This window comes from Ascidiella aspersa, chromosome 8 (assembly GCF_963924565.1).
Source record: "Ascidiella aspersa chromosome 8, kaAscAspe10.2, whole genome shotgun sequence".
NCBI classification, from domain to species: Eukaryota; Metazoa; Chordata; class Ascidiacea; order Phlebobranchia; family Ascidiidae; genus Ascidiella; species Ascidiella aspersa.
The window spans coordinates 16,994,018-17,020,625 of NC_139454.1; the positions used below are offsets into that span (position 1 = coordinate 16,994,018).

At 35.1% G+C, this 26,608-nt stretch overlaps 1 protein-coding gene and 1 non-coding gene across 3 annotated transcripts; both read left to right on the plus strand.

The window, feature by feature from the left end:
• Positions 1–1,877: 1,877 nt before the first annotated feature.
• Positions 1,878–22,762, plus strand: LOC146136368 (phosphatidate phosphatase LPIN1-like). Of its 2 annotated transcripts, XM_083395385.1 has the most exons (21): positions 1,878–2,018; positions 3,666–3,772; positions 4,607–4,788; positions 7,028–7,273; positions 8,350–8,439; positions 9,152–9,220; positions 9,460–9,572; positions 9,866–9,950; positions 11,675–11,748; positions 13,022–13,146; positions 13,430–13,551; positions 14,236–14,312; positions 14,519–14,688; positions 14,834–14,930; positions 16,576–16,786; positions 17,161–17,287; positions 17,709–17,944; positions 18,384–18,536; positions 19,287–19,395; positions 19,904–20,007; positions 20,903–22,762. In XM_083395385.1, exons 1-21 carry the CDS (start codon positions 1,946–1,948, stop codon positions 21,054–21,056), a joined length of 2,724 nt encoding a protein of 907 aa, XP_083251511.1. In that variant the 5' UTR covers positions 1,878–1,945; the 3' UTR covers positions 21,057–22,762. The 2 variants fall into 2 exon arrangements, with proteins under 2 accessions (XP_083251511.1, XP_083251512.1); XM_083395386.1 differs by lacking the exon at positions 8,350–8,439.
• Trnaq-uug (transfer RNA glutamine (anticodon UUG)) lies at positions 4,251–4,325 on the plus strand. Its single transcript has one exon. It is a non-coding gene; the product is annotated as a tRNA-Gln (tRNA).
• Positions 22,763–26,608: the final 3,846 nt, after the last annotated feature.

The window sequence follows — 26,608 nt, forward strand, 5'->3', positions numbered from 1 at the left end:
AAATGCTAAATCAGCCCAGAGGCTATGGAAAGCACATTGTTACTACAAACTTTAACTACCAGGCAGGGTCAGAATTAGGCCTTTCATGCTGCCATGCAACACGGTTTAAAAGGTGTATAACTGGTGCGCTCTGACGCGAAAAAATTGACAAAGCTTGCATTAAATAAGGGTGGTTAACTTGCCAATTTCAACCTAATAAACGCTTTTTTTTTTGCGCTTCGCGCGATTAAGCTACGTTTGCGCATACAAAAATAGCTGTTTTTCAAGTTTTTATTTTATTTTAGAACGTTATTTCTGAAACCTTGGATTTCACCCCGGGAGTCCTGGATCTGTCCCTGATCTTTAGTAGCGTGCTTATATTTTGGGGGTAGCGTGCTTATTTTTTGGTCTGAGCAGATGGTAACCCTGACTGTAGGCCTAGAGCTTCATTTGGGATATTTTGTTCGGTTTAACGAGAAATCAATAAAACTGGCGGTAGGATATGTACCAGGGATGGCGGTCCACTGACCTGCACAAAAAACAATGCTGCAGCATTTGTTAACTATTTAGGTTCTTACTATTCGTTGAAATCCGAAATTGGAAATCGTCCAAAAACCTTGAATTATCAACCCAGACAATACCACTTAAAACCACGCAGCAGCAAAGTTTCGCATAAAGTTAGCATATAATAAATTATATATGACCCCCTTGTGTGTTTTGCAAGGATTCAGGTCATGTTTGTGACCCGCGCCATAAAAAGGTTCGCCATCTCTGATATAGCCTACCTTTATAGGCCTAGGCCTACTCTTATATTGTGCCAGGCAATCCAGATAGGCTACGTGTATGACGCATTGAATCAAGATTGTTTAACTGGGATTTAGGGTTTAAACGGTTTAAGAATTCTTGCATCGGCGCATGGATAGATACATATAAATATGGATATGATTTTATTCAAATCATCCTAAACAATAGGAGACAAAACCAAACATTTTGCAATATTTGACGTTTTCATTAGATTAGTAATAGTAAAACACATAAACTTGTGCTTACATGAAGTAAGCTCAACCTCACACTGGGTCAAAGGAGAAACACAACCCACGATTTGGCCATGCTGACAACCAAAGCGACAGCAGTTAGCTAGACATCAGCTGATCATCTGCTGTTCGCCACAGCCACCCTTTGTAATATGTTTAGCGCTTTGAGAAGCAAAAGAAAAAAGCACGTTTCATGGCAAAGGAACTGGTCGAAAATGCACTCAAATGCATTTGGCGGGCAGATAACAAAGCCTCGCTCTCGGTGAGCCGAGTTTGAGTGTATTTTTAGGTTAAGAACGGTTATAGAGCGTTTACTTTTGACAGAAAAGAATGATTTTCGGGTTGGTTCCTAGTATGTAGTTATTTTACCACTCATAATGTTCGTTTTACTAGTTATTCTTCATACAACATACACTTTTAAATATCTGTTTTTTTAATTAAATTGTTATAAATTTTGCACAGCTGTATTTAAACCTATTGGTATTTAGCAATCTTTTTTTTAAATAGCAGGTAAGTCTGTTGTTTAGCTACAATTATGTATTGCTTCATGCGCTTATTCAACGAATTATAAAATCTGGTTTGTTAAACTTGCATTTAATTGCACCACTGTGTTGGTATTTTATTTTAAAATGCAATTAAACTTGGTTTAATTGCCAAGTAAGTGTCACACGATTTGCCCTCAAGCCAAATACCAAGAACTGAATATATATATGACTGGCTAAGTGAACTGCAAATCTTACTTTTGCCTGTGACTGTCTTGCAGTATTATATTATGCAATAGGAAAGGCAGTTTTGCAAGTTAAGTATGTTCTAAGAATTTAATTGTTTTTACAAAGCTGTTCATTTGGCTTATTTTTATTCAGTTTTTCATTTGTTTAAATGTATGTCAACAAGATTTGTGCATAACTGTTTGTTGAACCAAAATTGTCAAGATGAACATTGTGTACAAGAGCTTTGGCTATATCAGACAGCTCTATAACCAAGTCAACCCAGCCACTTTAACAGGTAAATTATATTATATATATTGCAGGGGTTGACAATAATTTTTTACTGCGGGTTACATAAGAAGCATAAAATGTTGTGATCAAAAATAGTATGTAAAATACACATAATATGATATCATACTGTGACACTATTACACAAGTAATCTGATAAAAGTTTTTTTTTACATGGGAAGCTGTACGCAAATGTGCAACTGAAGTCGAATTTAAAGAAAAATCGACAAGGTGTCACCTGAAGGGTTAAAAAATTGTGGCTTTATGATTTAAAATAAAAATTTTACTGTAAAATTAGCTTTGGACACAACACTTTAAGAGCAGATAAAATATATGAACATTGCTCAATATATTGGCATTATCAAGTTGTAGGGCTGTTAATCAAACATCTTTAAGGTTGCACAGAAACCATAAAAAAATTTATCTGTATGACTTTTTGAGCTTTAAAGTTCCTGATGTGTTATTTACAATACAATGGCTATATTTTGGTAATGACTAAATTAGGTTAAAAATATGTCAACTGAAAAACGACATGACATTAATTTTTGTTCATATTTAAAAAGTGAACACATGTATTCAGAACACCAAAAATACATAACGAGTGCTATAACCAAGTCAACCCAGCCACTTTAACAGGTAAATTATATTATATATATTTCAGGGGTTGACAATAATTTTTTACTGTGGGTTACATAAGAAGCATAAAATGTTGTGATCAAAAATAGTATGTAAAATACACATAATATGATGTCATACTGTGACACTATTACACAAGTAATCTGATAAAAGTTTTTTTTTTACATGGGAAGTTGTACGCAAATGTGCAACTGAAGTCGAAAAACGACATGACATTAATTTTTGTTCATATTTAAAAAGTGAACACATGTATTCAGAACACCAAAAATACATAACGAGTGCCACAGTACAAAAGGTACCTTTGTCTGTAAAATGCGTAAGATATATAAAAAAGACAGGTAAGATTACTGCAAAGCCCAAAACTGGTTCCCATTTTAGAATTTTAATAAACAGGCAAAAAACATAGATTAGTGGATCAAGATCCATTCCCGCTAACAGCAGTGTATTTGTTACAGCCAAATAGTTTGCTTGTTTTTAACTATGTGACAAGTTTTAGCCTTCTATACCGAAGAGCTTTAGCCTTCTATTATTTTCAGCATTATCTTTTATTAAAATACAAAAAGTTATTGTCATAATATATTATTTTTCTTCGACATCGTTGGTGTTTCTCCGCCCTAATATCTGATTAATTTGTTTTTAAACATTAGGTATGGCGGCTCCTAACCATTTCTTAAATTCTGTCTGAACTCACAGAACAATGTAACATAACTTAGACATCATTGAGTTTACACAAGTTATTATGTGCATTCAATTAATGTAAGGTTAAGTAGGGTTGAACATTGCCATTTAATAACTTTATGTTGGTCTGAAATTGCTGCAGCACCACCGTGTATATACAGTATATATATATTGGACAGAAAATTGCTTTATCGCCACAGTCCAAAAATAAAATAAACTTGCCACATACCAATTATCTAACACAAATGTATTAAAGTTAAAAAAAAGTGCTTGTAATAACCTTATTAGATGAAAAATACTGTTATTTAGATAATCAAGCAACATGTTGATTTTTATTGAGTAGGTGCTATTGACATTGTGGTTATTGAGCAACCCGATGGTTCATTGATTGCTTCACCCTTTCATGTTCGGTTTGGAAAGCTTGGTGTTCTTCGGGCAAAAGAAAAAATGGTAAAACCTTTGTAAAACATTTGGGCCCTAGAAATAATGTTTAATGTTACTTTGTGTAATTGTGGTGCAGTTAATTTATTATTTATAATTTGTTGTATTATTTAATCTCAATGTTTCTAAATGGCTGAGATATTTACAAAAACAGCACAGTGGTTTTAGAGTGCTTTTAAAATGTTGGTAATTTTACAGTCAGTTTAAACTTGGTTATTAGCTTTATTTGTCTTAAATATACTATTGATCGACAGATTCGGTGAAGAGTCTGCAATGGCTTTCAGTATACTTATGATATGTAAGCCGTAATCGTTGGTCAAAAAGCAGCTTCAGAAGGGCTAGATTTCAGTTGTAAACACACATATGTGTGTTCAGGTTTCATTGGATAATGATATGGTACTGTGAATCCCCTTCAATTGAAGTTGCTTGTACTAACAGATTGAGCAAGCATTGGCGTATGGTTGTTTCTCGACTCGTTCCCTTCTGAGCCTGCATAGCTCAGTTGGTAGAGTGACGATCCCGGCTTGACCGGAGGTCGTGAGTTCGAACCTCACTGCAGGCTAGTTGTTTTTCTAGTCTGCCCTGCTTGCATCATTGATCGACAGATTCGGTGAAGAGTCGTCAATGGCTTTCGGTATACTAATGATATGTAAGCCGTAATCGTTGGTCAAAAAGCAGCTTCAGAAGGGCTAGATTTCAGTTGTAAACACACATAATGTGTGTTCAGGTTTTATATTTGTCTCAAAAACGTAGAACAAGTGGGAAAATGTATTATTTAATTTGATAGATCAGTTATTAGATGGGTGACATTTTTGTATTATCTTTAATGTGCAAAACTTTCAGGTGAATATTGCAATTAATGATGAGAAGATCGTTGGCCTCCATATGAAGTTGGGTGATCAAGGCGAAGCTTTTTTTCTTGAGGAATGTGATGATGAAGATGCTATTCCTCTTGGTCTTATAACTTCTCCACTTCCCTCGCGTCCTTCGACCCCTGATGGATGTGAAAATAACAATAAGGGATTGTAAGTTTTTTTGTTATTTTGTCACTTGTTAGAAGTTAGATACAATGTATATTGGTAATTTGCAGTAATCTTAAATGGTTTTAACCTATATATTTTTATGTGAAAGGTTGTTTTTAGTATTTGTATGTATTTGTTTAACAAAAGCAAGTATACAATTACAATAAAAAGGTTTTTTAAACAAAACTCTTTTTACTGGTTATTAATAAGAGATTTTCTACAAATGTATTAGCGAACAGTATATTTTAGGATTTGTTCTGTCCCTTGATTTTACAAAAGAATCCAGACTAAAACTTACAATGTATAGAATTTATATCCTGGTTTGTTTTTCACCAGAGCTTTTTATTTAAACGGCTACACATTGCATTAGTTGTTTAACAATTGAAAAATATTAATAGTCTGCTTTCTGATTTTTGGTTTACAGATTGGAAATTATTTGTCATTATATTACTCTAAGATTGTTGTGAGTAAACGAGGTTTTTAAGTGCGGCTAAAATGTCAATACTGTCTATTAAATAGGCCAGTTCTTTACCCGCCTAACCCTGCACGAATCGCAAGTCTGTCTTGCGGTGCGAGTGGTGTACCACACAACCAACCAAAGCTGTCTTCGCGCTTGGTTGTGTCCTGGAGTTACCTCTGACCTGCTTAGCGCTGATTGGTTGATGTTTGTCGGGCGTTTTCAGGTTAGATGGGAAACGCGTGTTTTCCACCAAGCATCGCTTAATCACACTTCAGTCACGTTCTTCACAATTTTCAACGTCAGAAAACAAACTTAAAATCGCCAAAAGGATACATTGCGCACGTTATATGTATTTTGTTTTACCAATAGCAATAACACAAAGCTTTAAGTTTTAATGCAATGTTATTTGTAATGTCATGCAGTGTGACATTAACTGGTTTAAGCTACCAAAATTTTTCACAACATGTATAAAAAAATAAAACAATATTGTTTATTTCTATCGTTCGGTAAATTTTCTCGCCTTCAGAAGACAATTTTAACGTATTTTTGCCAGGCTGCAGCACGCAGACCTACGGGCATAAACAAAGATTAAACGCAGAACTATTTTTTAATGTTTACATTGCGTAATTGGTACTTTTTGAATTATCGATTAGAACAATTAATATTTATATTTTGCAAAGTTTTATGGCTCAATTGTAGGCTTCGAACATTACTTTGCTTTCTAAACATATTTCAGCGATAGAAAAACCAAACATTACTGCGGTAAAATTTTATTATTATTAATGGATCTCAGAACAGATCTCCATCTAAATTTGTCCTTTGAATATAATAGAAAAACCAAACATTACTGCGGTAAAATTTTATTATTATTAATGGATCTCAGAACAGATCTCCATCTAAATTTGTCCTTTGAATATAAGGTAGTTTTTGGGCGTAGGCGTATTGTTCGATCCACTAGGTCACGCAGTATGTAAGTTTAAGTAAACACACGACATACCGATCGCCTGATCAAACTTCCAACATAAGTTCAGCTCTCCATTTTTTACTTGTCGGTTCGAAACTATGCGTTATGAACTTGGCGTTGTGCACTAGACGTTATTTCTGTTTGAGCCTAGGCGTTATGAAGGGACTGGGACATTTTTCGTGTCCCGCTTTTTCAATTCGATAGTACTCTAATGAAAGATCATAGTGACTTGTATACCATAAATTATTTTACAAAACTTTTGGTGTTTATAGGTATACGTGATCATTGCACGTTTGTTAATTAAAAGTGTTACTATGCGCTAAAGCAAAAAATAATCTCCATTGGTAGCAATAGGCTTCTTGGTATTTTTTCAGACACGTAACTGTGGTGACTAATGCCAAAAATGTAACCCCGGGTCATATTAAATCACGTGTTTTTTGACAGGCTACCGACGGTCATGCTTTTTTTGCTGTTTTTTTAGCGGCGGAAATTATCGCTTTGTTTTGACTGCGGGGAAACTATTACGCCCAATGTTTGCATTTTAGTAAAAAAAAACACTGTTTTTTTTAAGTCCCAACAAAACGTGTTTTCGAGTTTTGTTATGTTAGGGTCATCATTGCATTTTTATTAAATCGCCTTCTAAACTTTTATCTTTAAACTCAAGTAATTTTGGTAGACTTAAAATAGTATACCCATATGGAAACAATTTTATTTTGAAAAACAGATTTCATTTAACCATCTTATCACCGAAAAAACATTATTTGTAGAGGGCTATCACCAAAATAAATGCATTTTTTATAAGTATGTTTTTATTTCAGCGAAAACGATTTGTGCGGCGCAATGCAAAACATTGAAGACGGCGGTAAGCGGCGCAGAAGAAAGAAGAGGAAACGCCGAAACGTGATGGCCAACAACTCGGCTGTGCAGGAGGAAAAGTCCGGGGCGGCCAATTCTAGTTCGGAGGCCGAGGAAGACCTGGTTTTCGGGCCATCTCAGAAGGATGAAAGGCAGATAAAGGAGATAATGGAAAGGAGCTTAAGTATGGAGTCCAACGACAATTACATGTAAGTATTTACGTTGTTTTCGATGCTGCCATGTCACTAAAAAGAAATATTCCCTTCCCCGGTAGAGTACAGTTACATTATTATGAGAGGAATATGCCGTCATTTATTTGCATGGGGTATATTAATTTTGGAAAGGGTATATAATAAAATCGGTATAATATTAGCAGGGAAATAATAATTTCACAGCGTACTTGCACGTGCGCAATTTTTTTAGCAATGCTGTTCTTGATTTGTCATGCAATGGCTTCTGTATCCTTTTTTTTGTTGCTAAATACAGTTTGTTTGCTTTTGTGTTGCAGTTTTTCTACCGAGTATGTTCAATAAACTTAAGTCGCATACTTTTCGTCGATTAGTATTGCTTTAAATTTTTGTGAAAAAAGTTTTATGACGGCAAATGTTCCTTTATTTTAAAAACCGTAATTTCAGGATTTCTAGGTGTACATTGCTCTTTGTGTGTAATTTTCCTAATTTGAATCAATGGTTCGAAAACGACCACCCTAAGCCACCCAACTAAAGCAACCGCAACAATTAATTTATTAGGTGTGTTTCCCCCAAATGGCTGAAAGCATATGCGATAAAAACATTATCGTTTCTGAATTGTAATAAAAATGAACTAACTTGGACGTGTTTGCATATTCCGTGTTTAGGATTATTATCACGTGTCGACATGTACACATATTTTAATTGTTTCAACTTTTTAGGAAGATAATACTTTTTGTTGTTGATGTGTTATGAGTCGAAGTGGATAAAGGTCTAATAAATTGGTTAATATTTTACGTATCTCTACACTTTCTACCTTTTCTACCGGGTCTAATATCCATGTGGGTCTCTTTCAGGCAATTGTTAGCAAATTCAAACTGTACAAAAATATGACATTGAAACAGAAAATATTTAATCATTTTTAAAGCTATATAAATTTGTTACGTGTATGAAATACCATAACATCTCATATTCTCTTTATAAAGCCTCAACATATTTCCTCAGTCGTTATTAATCACACGTTGTCGTTTTTTTGTCGTCTTTTCTGTCTCTGAAACCTGTTCACACCTTCTTACTCGTCTTGACTCGAATGTCAGATTGGCGACAAGCAGTCTTCCAACCTTGAGCGTCTCGCACATTCGAAGCGACTGTTCTTCGAGCGAATATAGCATCAGCCTTAACAGCAGGTATCAAGCTCGCCGAAACTGCTTCCATATCAACCTTGAATGTAATTTGTCTCTTTGTCATCGTTTGGAGCACGCCTTTTGACAAAGAATGTAGTCTTTTTGTCCGTGTCTTCAAATCGCAAAATATTTGCAATGGAACTAACCTAGATTACGCTTGATCACTGCTTGACTTTTAAGCAATGAGGTTGAATGTTTCTTCTCTTTCAAATTTGTTTGTTTTTCTGAGTTTTATGGCTTGTTTCAAACTTCCCAGGATGTAAAAAAGGTACATTTTAATTACATTTGTTTCTCTTGTTTTATGATTATATATCAATATTTAATGTAGAAAAACTATGTTAATAAAACTCGCCATGATTTGTTTCTATGTGTATGTTACTAATTTTTAATTTTTTTTTCAATTATATTACTTTTGTGCTAGTAAATTGCAAAGCATGATTTTGTGCACTTTTCTCTATCAACCATCAGCATCCTGCTACTTCTGTGTTGTATCCCTTCTTTTTCAATCATTTTTATTTATTGCATCTCAGAAAATGCCATCTATTAAACACTTTTAATTGCCCAAAATTATCATTTTACATGTCGTTTTAAATTACTTGGCTGGGTTGTCGCTCATATTTCAAATCTTTTAATAATCGTATTTTTCTAAAGCCTTTTAAAAATTTGGCCTAGCATACGTGATTCTAAATGTAGTAAACAATTGATTGTCTTACAGTGACGAAAGCGCAGATTTCAATGCAATGCGATGCGTCCAATCAGACAGCGAACTGCCAAAGATGGACAAGTAAGTAAACTACCTAACACAATTTATCATTTAATAATTAATTTAAAAATAGTTTTTTGTTTTGTAAAGACTGCAAATTTTACAGTGTAAAATGTAGTTCTTTTGTAGTCCCAACAATGTTTCGCAGCGGTTTGACAATTTATTTCCTCGAAATTTAAAACCATTTACTGCTATGAAATCCTTCATACTTAAAGTATAACTTCGGCTTGAAAGTAAAAAAGCTGGAACTTCATTCGCAGGGAAACCATTAAATTTGGCCAAACGCCGTTCAGCGATTCTGAGGCTGCCGAGGGCCGACAAAGACCCGACCTTCAGTGGGGTTGGGGCCAGCTGCCCGCAAGGAACGATCAAGGTGATAAAATAGCTCTAGTTTAAATTAAGGGAAACCTAGTAAACATTTATTTTTAGACTCAACTGAGCTGTGAGCACCTTAGTTTAAAATTAAAGCCATGTCTGTTTGTTGAGTTTTGTTGTTTGTGTGTTTATGCATTGTGGCTCCGCTTGTGTTACTATATTTCTGCTCAAAGAATTACGTTGATGTTCTCTGTACACTTTGATATTGCGTACTTTAAAATATTGTGTTTTGCTTAAGGCTATGCATCTGCATGCTGCTTGAATTTGCCGAAACTTAGGGTCTTTTTGTAGATCGAGACTCATCTTCGGACGATCGTAGCGTTTTGGACAAAGCAAGCCCAGAAGAAATATCCAGATTTCAAGCAGCGCATTTCAGGTTGGGATCTTTACCTTTTTTCTCGACAACCGTGTGTGTTGTAGTATAATGGGCGTTTTATTTTCTACGAAAAAGGGCTTTTTAGTTACTGATTTTATGAGTTATTGCAAACTGAGGGGGGTGGGTGGGCTGAATGGTGTATGAGTGTCTTTATGTATGATTTACTACTCAACGGGCTTTTATCTCGATTTCCACCAAATGGTATTATGGCTTGTGATTAAACCAAATACAAACTCGTTTTTTGTGTTAAAAGTCTTATAGAAGTATTGGTATGATTTTGATCTTCGGCACATTTACCTTGATACCAAAGATACAAAAACACAGGTTGCAAAAACGGCAGAGAACAGTTCATTACAGAATTCTAAAACCAACGCTTTAAATTACTGCACTTACAAAAGTTCGTCGATACTAAACAATACACTGGTTTCTCGTAAAACGTCAAGCCTTAGCATCCGCTTTGAATTACACCCAGTTAGCTTATTCCGCGGTGGTTTGTAATGAAAAGCCAGCCGACTGCTTCAAAGTAAACAAATAAATCAACCGAGGGCCGAAATCGCCATCAAATTGTGAGTTAGCCAACAATTAGTTTTGCAATAACTTCATTCCAGTGAAGTTATTTGCGAAATACTTCAAATCTAATTTAGGTTATTTTCAGAATTAATTTGCCCAAGTCAGATCCCGGTACAACTTACAGCCTAGAACAAGTCTATGTGAAATGGTTGGCATCAATATAGAGATGATCATAATAAATGAATTAGTAAACGCACTTTATTCAAAGCAATATTTTGCAATTTAAAAGTTTTTATTAAATCAAGTGGTAAAAATGTACTTGTTTATTTTTTATAAGGCTTTACAGCGGTGCTTAGAGTAAACGTTACCCTGCGTTCTGCAAGCGACCTATCGCTGCGAGAGCCGTAGAAACATTTCCGCTTTAGCGATTACACCTCGCGTATTGTGACCGCGCCCGTAATGCGTTCTGTTTTGTTTTGTTTGGGGGATCGCGAATAGGTACCTCGACGGTTTAGTCTTTTGTTTATGCGCGGCGCCAAATCGCTGTGCGTTCTTTTCGATGGTTTACTGCCGATACACATTAGGCAATTTAACTTTATAGCAGGTAATTATGGTAAATATGAATTACTATGCTTGATTAAGTGCTTTCAGTTCACTGTTTTCAAATGACTTGGCTTTGTCTTTTTGGCAAATTAACTTTTTAGTATTTTGGACAAATCTGAATTTGGACCTAATTTAATTAGGGTGAAATTAAGTGGTTTTCATTTAAAATTGTTTTAATAAATTGAGTTGCTTGTCCCAATTTGTGCATGCAAAAAAATTGCTTACACAATCTTGCCAGCCTGCATTTATGACCCAATCTATTCGGGATTTACATCCGTTTTTCCGCTTTTAGGCGATAAACAAGGGAATAATAAAGCAATGTCATACTGTTGCTTAATTTATATTGCCTCTTTTGTTATTTTTCATTTGAGCGGTTGCTCATAATGGAACGAGTTTTCCAATTTGAAAATTTTAATCTTTATTTGGACTCGACTTACTGGGACCTACGTCAATTCAAAATAAGTTGTTATGTAAACCACAACACTTGGCGTTTTACAATTGAACATTTTTAACTAGTTGGCCAATTATAATAAAAGCAATTCCGCTAGGCCCTGCCCCTATTTACATTTTAAAAACCTGTTATAAAATACTAAACCATACTTTTTGTGTAGAAGCGTGGAAGTAGACGGCATCGACTCAGTGCGTGTGGAAGATGAGACTCCAGTATTTGTGAAGAAGCCTAAAGGTATTTTGGTTGGTTTAGGAGCAGTTCCTTGTAAAGGGCCTTTACTGAAAAACGACATTTACCGTTTTGAATGTACCTTTCAAGTTTAAAAATTAGAACTGTATGTGGGTTTTATCTCATTACTAAACAACGCGCTGAGCGTGAGGCATCCAGGTTTAGGTCAGCAAACACGAGTTTTAGTTAAACGCGCAAACAATAGAGGTGACCTTTGTTGCGCTAGTAGACTGAAGGAGTCGCCACCACGTCCCTTTCCGTTCCGAGCGTATCCGATATTTGAAGTATCTTAGTTGGACGCTAATTTGTTATAAAGCTGTGGGGAACGTGCTGAAGTTTGGTTACACTCAGGCTGCGCCTTTTTTAACCTTTCACGACTGAAGTTACAAATTTAATGCGAATTGGCAAATGCGCCCATTTCTACAAGTAATATCCTAAATTAATTTCTTTTTTTTAGGTCATTATGACCCGATGAATCAATTGTAACGAGCAAATAGACATAATAAACTTTTTGGCTATTTGTCGTGTTTAAAGTTAGGTTTTTCAAGGGGAAAAAAAGTACACGAATTTTAAATATTTTTGTAGTAACCAGACGCTGTGCAAAAGTCAATCTTTGAAACGAATTGACTAACTGCACATACTGTAATTTGTTTAGATGTTTTGTACAGCCTTTATTTTTATATATTTTTTTTCAAAACAAACCCTTAAAAATGGTAAAAACTGTTGCTTGTAGTATTTTTGTGTTGGATTCCGACTTAACTCATTTTTATTATTGATTTCCTTTATAAAGGCATTCCGGCGGCGATGAAATTAGTATTTTTGCTCCGTGCCAGTTTAAGAACGACAATTTTCAAATTAATTATCTACACAGCAATTAAGGCTAAAATACTAAAATATTTTAGTATCTACACCTAGTATAAATTTATTTTTCTTCATGTCAATGGTGATAACTGATAAGTTAACTGCTACCAATGATAATAACTTTATAAATATAGTTTAACTGTTTCCCTTGCCATGCAACATGAACCTCCACTGAGTGTTTATGTTAGAATAGAATAGCGGTGACATAACTGTAAGGAACTAGCGATTCTGCGTTTCAACAAACGTTGTGTTGTTTATTAAAAGCGCTCTGATGTGAGTTTGCCTATCAATCGATGTTGCTTTTTGATCGATCGCTATCATTTAGCAAAAATTGTTTTATCTTATTTTGTGCAAGGACTGTCTTGTGCAAGATCTATTTATGCTGTAATTACTCTACATAAACTTTTTGTTGTTGCAGTTACGATGCCCATAACGCCTACGTCACAAACAGCGTCTGCGCCACGTCAGCGAAAAGACACCGAGGGACTCTACCTTGATGACGTCTTAAGCTTGGAACCGTCCGAAGCTAATCTCTACCTCCAGGTAAGGAGTACACTGTGATCGTGGCCTAAATTAATGAAATGTATGGCAGACTTGATTTTATTTCTACTGTTTCTTTTGTGTTCTCCTGGACCCTAGGTTGGTGAGATTAAGACGGTTGGAAATTATGTACACTCGCATAGGTCAAAATGGTTAACGAATTGTGCTGTGTTAGGTTTACTGACTAACCTACGTTTCTATGTATTTTGTTTGGGGGCAGAATATGGCATTTAGTATATTCTTCAAGTTTATTCGATTCTTCTAGTTGTTATTATAATTTCTTTAGAAAGCACCTCATCACCCCAACAATTGCTCAAGCAATAACACGGAACCGCCCGAACGAGCCGTAAGCCCTGGGGGTAGCGACATCGACAGCGGCACGGACTGCCTTAACCATGACTACCAAAAGTGAGTTCTACCTTTTTGTTTGAAATATTTCACCAACAAAATAAAATCCAAAAAGTATTTTTTGCTTATTTTTTTCTTTATTTTCAATCGACCTATTCATCAACCCCATACCATATATTATGTTTTTAGGATTTTTAAAGTGGGATTATTTCAGTCCTCATAAAAGTAAATGAAACAAAAATTAACAAAGAAACCAATAAAAGAAAAACGTACTTCCCCGATCTTTGTTTTGTCTATATGTAAACAATTGTTAAGATTTGACCTAATTATTACCGGGTCAGATAGACACATCTCGCATTTTTGTCAGTCTTCTGTTTGTGATTTTACATTTTTTGTCATGAAGCAGTGATTCTTAACCTTTGTAACTTTCCGCAACAGAAAAAGTAGATTTCCCTTACTAGGGAATTTTTCATTAGATTACTATTATGTCACACCAAACGATATAGGAACAACGCCCTTGAATTGTATAAAAAGTTGAAAAATTTTACTTTATTTGTCGCTCTAAAATCATACATAAACTGTTGTTTAAAATGGCTAATTAATCATTAAAAATATAATAATTATCTCTTACCACCTTTGAGCAATAGAAATGCCCCTGTTGGAAAACCACTGCGGAATGTTTTAATTGTGTGTTACAGAACTTAAGCAAAACATTTATAGTACCTAATTTGTTTTAATATTTAGCGACGCTATTGAGGATAACTGCGAAGTTGCGATCTCGCTCTGTGGATTTGTGTCCGGAACAAGTAATGTAGACGCTGGTAAGATATTTCCCTTTAAACACAACTTTTTCGAAAAAGTGCTTATGTCCTTCACCTACGAATCTACGACAGTGTTTAAAACGTTACTCAATAGATAAATCTGCAGTTTCGCAGTTTCTAAACAAAGCTAGGTATTTTTTTGCAAAACAATTAAATGATCTACCAAGCAAAACATTGGTCCTATAAGTATTCATTTTTCTTATTAGCTAAATTCGACGAGAAGCAGATCACATATGAATCCTTTTTGGCGGACTCCTTGTCAATTATCAACGACCCGAATCTTGTGATCAGGTTAGGGGAATCCCGCTACTTAAACTGGCAGACTGCGGCACCATTTGTTATGTCGTTGGCAGTGTTCGGTCGACCTCTTTCAACAGTGAGTATCACGGCGGTTATTAGCTAAATTTAGAAGCCTGAAAAGCTCTGTAGTTTCTGCTTGGTCCTGACATAAAATTATGGTTTGAGGATTTTGTAAAAAAACTGCACATACATTGCTTAATCCAAGCTGTATTTTTGCCTAGGAATCGCTTGAGCGAATTATTCAGAGCACTCAGCCGTCACAAACGAATTCGAACCGATGGGGGTGGTTGTGGCGAAGACCGAACAGGACCGAGTCAAGTAAGCACCTTTACTATATGACGCATAATATATGGTTCAGTAACTCCAGTGGTTCTCAAACTTTTTGACCTTTTGCTTTCCTACAAATAATAAACGACCCTTCAGCTGTTAAAATAACGATATTTAAAAAGTCCCATTACAATTATAAAACTAAACAATTTAAGTATCACTTATTTACATACTTTTCTTTATTTTATTCTTTGTTAACATCGATACAAGTAAACATTAAAAACCAAATAAAAAATGTGACTAATGCGGCACCTAATTTAATATCTTTTACAACAAAATATGCCACAATTCCTTTTTAGGGTTGTTCAAAAAAACACTTTTTTGTTAAATTTCAGTGGGGACCCCTGGAATTGTTAGGTTGCGTCTAAAAACCCCACAAAACGAATCTAAGCACTTTTGGTTCAGTATTAACCGTACTACGTCAATTTAAAAATTTAGATTTAGGCTAAAATTTTGGGAAAAAAATAATTTATCCTCCCCCAGAAAAAAATTTTTTCTACTTTTTTGTATTGCTTTGCAATTGAATAGCTATGAATAAATCTGTTTCATTTTAACAACATTTGTTAGGCTGTTTTATACGAAAAATGGCTTAAAAATTTAAAATAAAGTAGATGCAGCACACACGACATCAACAAACAAACAAATATTATTGAAAATTGACATTTGTACCATGACTACTCACTTTTTTACTGTAAAACAGGTTTATTTATAGCTACTGAATTGCAAAGCAATGCAAAAAAAGTAGAAAAAAATTCTTTCAGGGGGAGGATAATTTATTTTTTTCAAAAATTTTAGCCTAAATCTGAATTTTTAAATTGGCGTAGCTCGGTCAATACTGAATCAAACGTGCTCAGATTTGGTTTGTGGGGTTTTTTGACGCAACCTAACAATTCCAGGGGGTCCCCACTGAAACTTTACAAAAAGTGTTTTTTTGAACAACCCTATTGCATTTAGCTCTGTTGATTTTAGCCTATCGTAGAAATAAAGTTTTTCAAACCATAAACTTTTCTTTCTTTATTGTTTGTCTCAACAAAACACATTTGTTCCATCTACTTTGAATGTTACCGTGAAGGTAATCAGCATGTTGATTTTTTTGATTTGGCTTTGGAAATTCTCTTGGTTTGAAAGAGTTCGTTCTTGGGAAATCAAATATTCTGCATTTTGCATCCCGAATTCTGTTGTTCTCATGGAACAGTGCTCCGCACTTATTTCAGTTGGGCACACCATGAGATATAAATATCGACTTCCCTAAACGACATATCTATAAATGTGCGATACACTTATAGGTAGCGTCCGGAAGTTAGTTATAATGTTTTTAATTACGACCTTATCGGTTGAATGTAACAAAGAATAAAGTAAAAAATAAGGTTTTGCGAAAGATTGAAACGGTCAGCATGATTTTTGAATACGGTCAAAGTGCATGTTTTTGTGAACGTTTATTGTGCTAAAACTGCTGACCATTTGCTTAATTTAAACAATTTAAAAGTGTAAAAATAAACTGTTTAAACCACAACACACATTGCTTCGTGGAGGACCGGTCAATGCGCTTGTTTATGATTTTGCGTAACAATACAATTGCAAGTAATAGTGTTTGAAAAAAACGTTTTCACGTCGTTTATTGGCCTTTTACTTCCAGTCTCGGTTGATAACAACTCAGGACCGTCCTCGCCCGTCAAAGGCGACGCTTCGAAACATTCGCCGCTCGCCAAAAGCACGTCTCTGGCGACACCTAGCGCCGCGCGCGACTCAGCCAGACTATCGATGCGCGATCGCCGCCAAACCGAGGGCGACATCTCGACTCTGATCGAAGATGAAGTGGCCGAGATCTTGGAACCAGAACTCGTGAGGTTCGTTCGGTGAAATGAAAACGCGTCAAATGCAAATTAAATGAGATTTTTTTTGTGTTTAGGCGAGCAGCAATATATAAAAAAAACGTATACGCACACCGAACATGTTTGCCAGTGCCAAAATGGTATTTTGTTCGGTTGTAAACTACTATGCCATCATTTTATTAAACAGATCATCATTTTACTGAACTTATTTAGGATTGATATAAATCTTTAGTATTAAAACTAAACGCATTTTTTATTGTAGTTGGTTCCTCAACCCTCTCCGTGCTAAATAGTTTCAATTGACCTTTTCAGTACAAAAGTGTTTTCACATAGTCTAATAACTTTTTTGAACTTTTGTTTTGTAAAATTTAATCGACGTGATGCTTCAGATCGCATTCTGCAAGGGAAGTATTCCCACAAGAGAGCAGTCTCCTCGCGGTAAACACATCCACTAGTGGCGCCCACGGGCCTCTGAAGGCGATGCGGAAAAGCACTCGACTCAACTCGGAACAACTGGTGAGTAGAAACGCAAAACCGAAACACCAGTTCGGCCAACTTGTCAAAAACAACAAGAATTAGTTTCGGAGCCATAGTGACTGTTCTTGTGTTGTTTTTTCTGCGAGTCCATGGGCCTCTTGGCGGTCCGTTACTAGTTTTAGGGAGTCCCTGAAGGTCTAATTGACTCCATTTCACACATTTTTTGAACCGAAGTCAGCAGATTTCTAAAGTTTATTTATATTTTGACGTCATCTCAAAAAATGCTTGCCTACCGTGGTCCACGCAAGTAAAAAAATGAATTAGTTGTTCGCGGTAAAAAAAGTTTTAAAAACCTCTGTGCTAGACGAAGTTGAAAGTTGTTCTTAGGTTTAGATTGAGCTGCCTTTACTAATAAAATTATTGGTAATTCAAACCAATCCAATATTTCTCGTTTTTTTAGAAAACCCTCCGTCTCGAGCCCGGTTCCAACACCATCACCTTTAGTGTGACGTCACAATACCAAGGCACCACTCGTTGCCAGGCGACTGTGTTTCTATGGAAATGGTCGGACAAGCTGGTTGTTTCGGACATCGACGGAACCATCACCAAGTCGGATGTTTTCGGCCAAATTCTGCCCGTTGTGGGGAAAGACTGGACACAAGGGGGCGTTGCTCAACTTTACCAGAATATAAGCAAGTAAGTGGCCCGCCACCTAGCGGTAAACCGGTGAGATCTTTTCTTTCACTAAGCGCAGTGGTTCTCAAACTCTTTTAGCTTGCGGCACACTAAGAAAATCTTAAATATTTCGCGGCACACTTTTAACAGAACAACAATACAGTAATTTTACAATCGCCCTTGACACACGACAAACTATATGTAAATGTCTCTAAACTACTAATTTGTAAAGGATAGTGCGTCTTCAAGCATCTGAAATGCTTGCATGTATGCCTATTGGTAATACAAATAACTTAGTTTCAGAATTTACAAAAGTTTCGCGGCACACTTAACAATCTCTGGTTTAAGCACTAGATTAAGCAGTTTAATAAACGCAATAAATTTGTCTTAACTGTTAAATAAAGTTTAAATTATATTAGTTGCGCTTCTGCCAGTTTAATTTAAATCTTGCCTTTCACAGAAACGGCTACAAGTTCCTTTATGTGTCGGCAAGGGCCATAGGTCAAGCGTCCATGACTAAGGGATACCTTAACTGGGTGAGCCAACAGGGGGTTTCCCTTCCACCTGGGCCTCTCCTTCTCTCGCCAACTTCGCTGATGATCGCATTCAAAAGGTTTGTGTATGAAGTTATGATGCGCAACTTTTTTTAGTTTGTTAAACATGTAGTTGTTCCCTTTTTTGGATTACACCATAACAAGGTGTTCGTTGTGGTCATTGTAGTGCTTACTTGTATATGTCGCGGAAAATTTGATAATGCGCGGTATTGACCTGTCTTAAGTCATTGACTCGACTTAAGTGCACTAAGGTCACTGTTTTAAAATCACTTGACTTAAGTCCGTTGACCAAAATGAATTGACTTGGACTCAGGTCATTTTGTCAAAAAACTTGGGATTAAATTAGGTGTTTTTCATTAAAATTTATCTCATTTTTTGCAGAACAAACACTTTTATTGCTGTATATTTGCGTTTGTGTTATTTTTTTAGTTAAATTGTTGCTTATAATCGGCCAAGTCTACCAATTGTAAGAATTTAACCGTTTATGTCAATGACACAACTTGACTGGGACTTGTCGTGTTACTTTTGCAAAAGACTTGACTTGGATTTAAGTTATTTCAAAATGACTTGTTTACAACACTGCTGCACGGTAAACACCGTACGATATGAAGGACCAAAGAGGTAACCGTATAGTATCTGCCTATAGCCGTAATGGTCTGGGGTTAATAAAAACCTATTAGTCGTACAGAATTGGAAGGGGTAAAATAGTTGTTTTTTTTGGTTGCGGGCTTCGTTGTTTGTTTGTATACCGTCTGTGAATCTCGCTTGAAGTGTGCCTCCTGCACCGATTACGATTTGTTTTTACACAGGGAAGTCATAGAAAAGAAACCGGAAAAGTTTAAGATCGAATGTCTAAAGGACATCAAGGCTCTTTTCCCTGAAAACCCGTTCGTGGCTGGTTTTGGCAACAAAACCAACGTAAGCATTCCTCTGGTTACTTTTAATAGTGGACTGTGATGAACGACAAGTCTGGAAAAACTCTTTCACAGTTCGTTAAATGACCTAAGCCAATGTGGTTTAAATATTTTTGACATGCAGGTCACTTAAACCTGACATGTTTCAGGCTAGTTGTACAAAATATTTTAGCTTTAAAGTATAAATTCATACCTTGTATAATGTAATATGGGTAGCCGTAATAAATCCTTTTTTAATCCCAGATTCGACGAAACTACATTTGTTTTCAATTATTGTGTTATATGTCTGTGAAGCACCCACTAAATAAACGGGTTTCATGAATAACTTACAATATTTAATAATTTTTACCTGGCATTTTAACACTATGCTGCTCCATGGTCAAACTGTGGTTCATCTAAGCTCAGTTCTATCTAAAAGAAACATTATTTACTTGACTTTCCATTGTATTCTTTTTAGTCCTATTCACGGTAACATTTGATAATACTTGAACTACTGTACTTGTTTGTTGCAGGACGTGTTCGCCTACTCCGCCGTGGGAGTTCCCCCAAATCGAATGTTTACCATCAACCACAGGGGGGAGCTAAAGCACGAGCAGCTGCCAACCTACACTTCATCGTAAGTCGGCAAAAAAATAAGCATAGAAACGAAATAAAAGAAATTTTCCTTGTTTTGCAAAGTTGTTGATGGGAACGTGACTTCTTGCGATAGTTTACCATCATTTAATTAAACGCCCGATTTAAGCACCCAATATCGTAAGCATATCACCAGCTAAAAATGTTTAAAAATCCATGTATTTAAACGTTTTAGCGTTTATTTTCGCAGTAGTTTAGAATGTAGTGCTGGCACGCACCACACACAATTCACACACGCATCGATAAAATACTGTAATCCAAAATAAATACTAATACCTATAGTCAAACTCAATTTTTAAAACAGTCAGCGGCGTCAAATGTAATAGGTATAATTAAAATGTCCAAAATAATATCTTATGGGCATTCGAACCCCCTCTTGTTAAAAAGTTCCACTGGCGAGTTGATGATATGCGTTTCATGTCCTTTGGACCGAAAAACGTTTATTAAAGTAAAAAATTATTCTACAAATAATAATTTGGTAAAAATATATTTCGTCAACGTGTTGAGGTACCTTCTTTGTTTCATAGAATATATTTAAACAGTTCAGCTAATTTTATTATACTTTTAAAAAGTGCTGCTAATTTGTATTTAAGTTTCAGTTTGTGGTTATATTGATTTGGGCAGTTGAAATAAACAACTTGCCTATGATATCACATGGTACACGCAACAAAGCTTTTAAATAGCCCAATAATTGACTATTTACAAATGTTATCTCATTTGTAGTGTTTGCACCAAACAGTTTAAATGTATTGATTTCACCATGTTATCTGTACCGTACAATGGGATACATCAGTTTTCGATCCACTTCTAATTACCTGAATAATTTATACCATTTATTTAAGTTTTGAATAGCCGTTTTGTTTCTTTTCTTAACGCAGCTACACCGGGCTAGGCGAGCTGGTGGACAACTACTTTCCCTCCCTGCAAAAGAGTCTCGATTTTGTTGAGGCCGACAACTACAGTGACTTCACGTATTGGAGGGAGGCTGTGGATGACTTCTCCGATCAAATCGACCAATTTGAACTGGTCTAAACCGGTTCACAGACGTCGTAATGTTAAAGGTTGTGGTGTAGAAGCCAGTTTTTGTTTTTGCCGGTTTTACTTCACATCCCTTTTCCAGTGCCAGAAAAATAAATTTAAAGGTACACAGGTGCTTTTTATTGTTAAATATTGTTTAACATTTTTTAGTGTTAAATGTTGCCTTTCAAATTCTGAGTCACACCAACTGTTTGTTCTCAAATGTAAATAACGTACCAGCCTTGATTATAAAGCCACATGTGAAATTGTGTCCTAGCTCAGACTGCAGGCCCCTTGTTGTTTAATCTTTCTTGCAAAGAAACAGCTTAACATATGTAATTACAGTGCTTTGGTGTATTTAAAGTGTTTTTAATACTGTTTACCTTAATTTTATACCGAATATATAGCCGCGATAGATATCAAGATATGAAAATGGTAAAAACGTAATCATGTAAATGCTTAATAGACCATTCAAAAAGTAAATTCAAGTACACAAAATTTGCCAGGAAAACGTATTGATTAAGCCACTCTGAAGTTTTGATGAAACAAAAATTACACTGTATTTTGCCAATGTGTGTTTTCTTTTTATCACTTCCTCATTCAAGTCACTTTATGCCAGCGTTTACGTGTTTTATCCAATTTAAGTGTTGTCCTTAAGTTGTAGTTGTCGATGAGAGAGAGATTGTTTCTATAATTAATGTTTGTGTTTTGAGCTTGAAGATTTTACATGGGCGTTGGGACTTGGACATGAATTAAAATTTCTTAAGGCATAAACTGTGTATAATCCACGAAAAAATGATTTAAACTATAGACAAGTCTATACCTTCCTATTTCAGGATTAAGTTTCCCAATGTTCTGTTAGCAGTTCATTCATATTTAACTTGTATCACGACTTTGTTATGCAAATTTTCTGCAAATTGTTTCAAAGCGCCAATTTCTCCGTTTTTAAGAAACATGTTTTCTTGTCAACAAATTAACTGTACTATGTACAACCAAATCAATTACTTTGTTTAGTTTTTGATGAAGAATCGATTGAATTTTGCGGTTTGGGCTAAATTGTAATTAAACGTGCTAAAAAACTTTATAAAACTATAAATTTGAACGGTTCTGCTTTTTAGTGCAATTATGTCACTTAGCTTTTCGACCAAATGTCACTTTATGCAATTGCTCTGTCAAAGTAATGTTTTCTTTGTATAGATAAATTCAACGCCTTCATGCTAAGTACATGGTGCATTAACAGGGACCTCTCCATTTCGCTATGAATGAATTGTTATCATTATTACGCGTAGGTTTGTTTGCATTAAAAATCTAAAAATATATTTATTTCAACAAACCGTCTGATCATTTGATTGGCACGCACTGTACAAAAATAATAGGTTGTAATTTTGCTGTCTGCTTGCTTATTTAACAAATTATACCTCGTCCACCGGTAGCTCAATTTACAACCAGATGTCAGTTTAAAAAACCCAAGATACGAATGATTGCAATGTTGCTTTATTTTCACTCCACTGATTTGGTTCCATTTTAAATGTTTTGTCATGTGACCAGGTTTATTAAATTCATTTTATTCGAATTAGAACTTGGTTAAAGATGCACTTTATTCTTCTTACAGATCTCTTTGTTTAGTGTGATTTTCTTTTTTGTATTTTGTTTTTCTTGTCCTATATACAACTTACGAGACTGTTCGTGACAAAGTTTTGCGGAATAAAGGAAAAAAGGTATCTATTTTCCATATGCGTAGCCAGGGGGAGCCTGGGGGGGCCATGTCCCCCCAAAAAATTTATAAAAAATTTACTCTTAATAATTTGTTTTTAGCATTTATGAGCAGTACCACATCAGTCGATTATAACGTTTACTATACATTAAGGTAGTTTTACTACTTTTAGACAGTTTTTGCACTTTATATCGTTTTGAGTATTGCGTTAAACACTCGATGCTCTAAACCAGGGATCGGCAACCTTTTTGTAGTCGCGGCCAAAACCAACCTCAGAAAGGTCTGCGGGCCGCACAAAACGTTAACTAAGAATTATGTTATAAAAATGTTAAAACGTGAATCAGGCGGACCTCGGATCTTTTTTGCGCCTAAAAACTTGTTTAATTACTTTTAAGGAGGCAGTAAAGTGTTGGCACAAAGCGCGAATAAAATGCGTTTGTTTGGTTTAAAATCCGAGTCCACACATTTTCATCAATACTACTAATGAAAAGTGTAATAAAACTACTTTGAGGAAACGCAATAACAATAGTTAATCTAGTTGAGTGTTTGTCAACCTTTCAAAGTCCGGGCACACCTGGCGAGCGAAGCTATCGCGATTTTATTTTGGTATAACGCCTTTCTTGCAAGTTTTCATTAGCCTACATTGCCGACAATAAAAAATAAAAAAAATATATGTCCAATATTTATGAATACGTTTTCCGTTTGTCCGCGACGCACTTGGCAGCCTTCCACTGCACAACGGTAAAGAAGCGCTAATTTATATTTGAAAAGACAGCGTCAAAACGTAAACAAACCTAATGGAGAAGGATTATTCGCGCGAAGCGCGAAAATTTTTCGCACTTACGTAGTTAAAATAGTTGTATTTGAAATGGAAACGTTCCTAGTTTGTCAAAGAGGCGGCGGGCCGGATGGATTTCATCGGCGGACCGGATCCGGCCCGCGGGCCGTAGATTGCCGACACCTGCTCTAAACGTTTTGCTAGCATTGTTTTTGTATTCGTCACGGCAGTTAATACAATGAAAAAAGATAAACAAAAAAGTCCAAATTTTTTGGCCTACCCAAAAATTTTCGGCTGGCTACGCCACTGTTCTTTTCATTCTTGATGTTAGAACAGGGATGTCAAACGTGCGGCGCGCGTGCCAAATGTGGCACGACTTTATAAAAAATGCACGCCAGCCCCGAAAAATACTCGATTTGTTATTTAACCAACTGTCCAAAAATGCTAAATTCGTTTTTCAGCCAATTGTGAAAGAATGTAAACTTATTAAACCATAGAATGATTAAACACCCAATTGCCATTGTTTATTTACAACACAAAACAATTGCGGCAATTAACAATTACTTTTGATATAGTAACATTATACTGTAGTGGAGGCTATCATATACATAATTATATATCTTGGTGTGAAGAATCAAATGTCAGCTTACCGAGGGACACTTAAATGCAGCAGTGTACACTGCTACTACACAGCTTAAGGCCAATCTATCTTCAGAGTTTGGCTAAAAAACAAGCGTTTGCAAAGAAGCAGTTTGGTCAATTGTAAATGATTTGCTTGATTAAATAAACAAATGTTTTTATTTGTAAATAAACGTTTGTTTTTTTTTGCAAAAAAACGCTTTTAAAAATTAAAAAGAATTAATTACAAAATTTTGGCACGGGAAGAAGTTATATGATAAAAATTGGACCGTGCTTATTTAAAGAGTGTCACATTGCGGAACTAAGATTCTTGTCCTTTCAAATAGTTTATCTTAATAACTGATTTGTGTATTTTCGACCTTAATCTAGTCTTATTTTTTTAATACTTAAGTTTTTCCATTGTTAAACCAAAAAAAAGGTATTGACAAATTTACGGAAAATTTTTACTTCAAAGTTTCAGGCCAAACAAAAAGCGTCCCATGAAATTTTGTATTACATCAAAATGATATAATATATTTTCGAGAGCTACATGACCGTTTCGGAAGTAAGTATATTTTTGGTCGAAACCAATAAGTTATGCTACATTCAAAAATCTATAGAAACTGCGATACTTACCTGGTTACGCTGACGTCGTAAAGTCAGTATTTACTTTCACACTTGACTGCTGAAGCACAGACTTGACAGTTTTTTATTCAGGCTTTTTACGTTTTTTTGTGTGCTTTAAACTTTATAAAGTATAGTCTAACAGTGATTGCATTTATCAAACATTTGCTCGATCTTTCTGTAGTTACAAACGTCTGCTCTGACTTTAACATTTTTTTTAATTGCCAATCTGGCACCAGAAAAATATCTTGGCCCGAATTTTGCAGGATGGCTATGTGAATCACACAATAAAGAGATAAGGCAGCCACATTTAATCTTACTTGTGAATTACACCAAGACAAATGGACTTTTGGCAGTATAGCTTAAAATATGCCCGGACGCTTCAGGTGTAAATCAATAAAGTTGTTGTTAAACCAGCTCCCAAAAACTTTTTAGTACGTAGTAACCTTTGTAGTTTTCAATTTTCATACGTGTATTTGTTGTGCATTGATACAGGAGCTGGGAATATTTCTAACGGAAGCTTTAGTTAGAACATAATGCTTTTAATGAAATGTAAATGGGTACCTTTATAACAAAACCCAATACAATTGCACAAAGTGTAAGTTTTAGACTTAATCATAAAACAACATACACTTAAATTTAGACACACTCAGGTTTTTTTTTTAGTTTTTCTTCATTAACCGTTAAGAAATTTCAGGAACCGCAAATTATACATCAATTACGAACTACTAATTATCTTCTGTAGTTATACAATTAGACTATATTTCGGGAGACCGTTTGAGGTTTTGGTCTCTCAAAACTTCGTTAAAACCGTGGATATACGTAAAGTCTAATACAATTTGTTAATATTTTATTTCACGTGGTACCTGCACATGTGTACACTGCCTATACTACTAAAAATTGGTATTATCTTAAAAACTCGTATTGTTTGTGAAATGTCAAAGACTACTTTGAAGGCAAGGTACAAGCACTTTCAAAAAATATTAAACGATAAGAATTAAGTTTAATTTTTATGGACTGCCGATTTTGTTGGAGTCAATATTCAGATTAACACTGTCTAATCAGGAAATGGAAAGCTATTTGAAGGGCATATACCTTAATGAGACGAGTATGGTGGCCCATGACTGCCATCCTGTTTTTTTTTTCAATTTAACAAAAAAAAAAAAAACAATTAAAAAAAAAAAAAAAAAAAAAAAATTAAAAAAAAAAAAATTAAAAAAAAAAAAAAAATTAAAAAATTAAAAAAAAAAAAAAAAATTGAAAAAAAAAAAATTATTGAAAAAAAAAAAAAAAAAAAAAATAATAGAAAAAAAAAATTATTGAAAAAAAAAAAAAAAAATAATAAAAAAAAAAAAAAATTATTGAAAAAAAAATAATAGAAAAAAAAAATTATTGAAAAAAAAAAAAAAAAAAAAAAAAAAAAAAAAACTCGACGTGGCCCAGGACTGCCATTCCCATATAAAACGCATTACGGTCGGACCATCACTGCCATCATAGAATACTTAAGTATATGCAATTTTCTATTGTGTGCTGTTAAGTTCCAAGCCAGAGCATGGAGGTTTGCCACATGGTGTATTGGCCTTCTGGTGGGATTTATAAACCTTGCAAGGGACGAGGTTTTTTGCTAAGAAAAATATCCAGTAAATATGAAACCCATTCGACAGACACAAAGGTATTTTAATAGGCTATTAGACTGGCAACACGAGATCGAAATTTGGTACGTTACATGAGGCTTTGAAGTTGTAGAGAAACGACGCATGTCTGTTTGTGCTTGTAATTATAGCGTGTTCGCCTGGTAAAGTGTTAAATATTTCACCTCGATACTCATTTCCT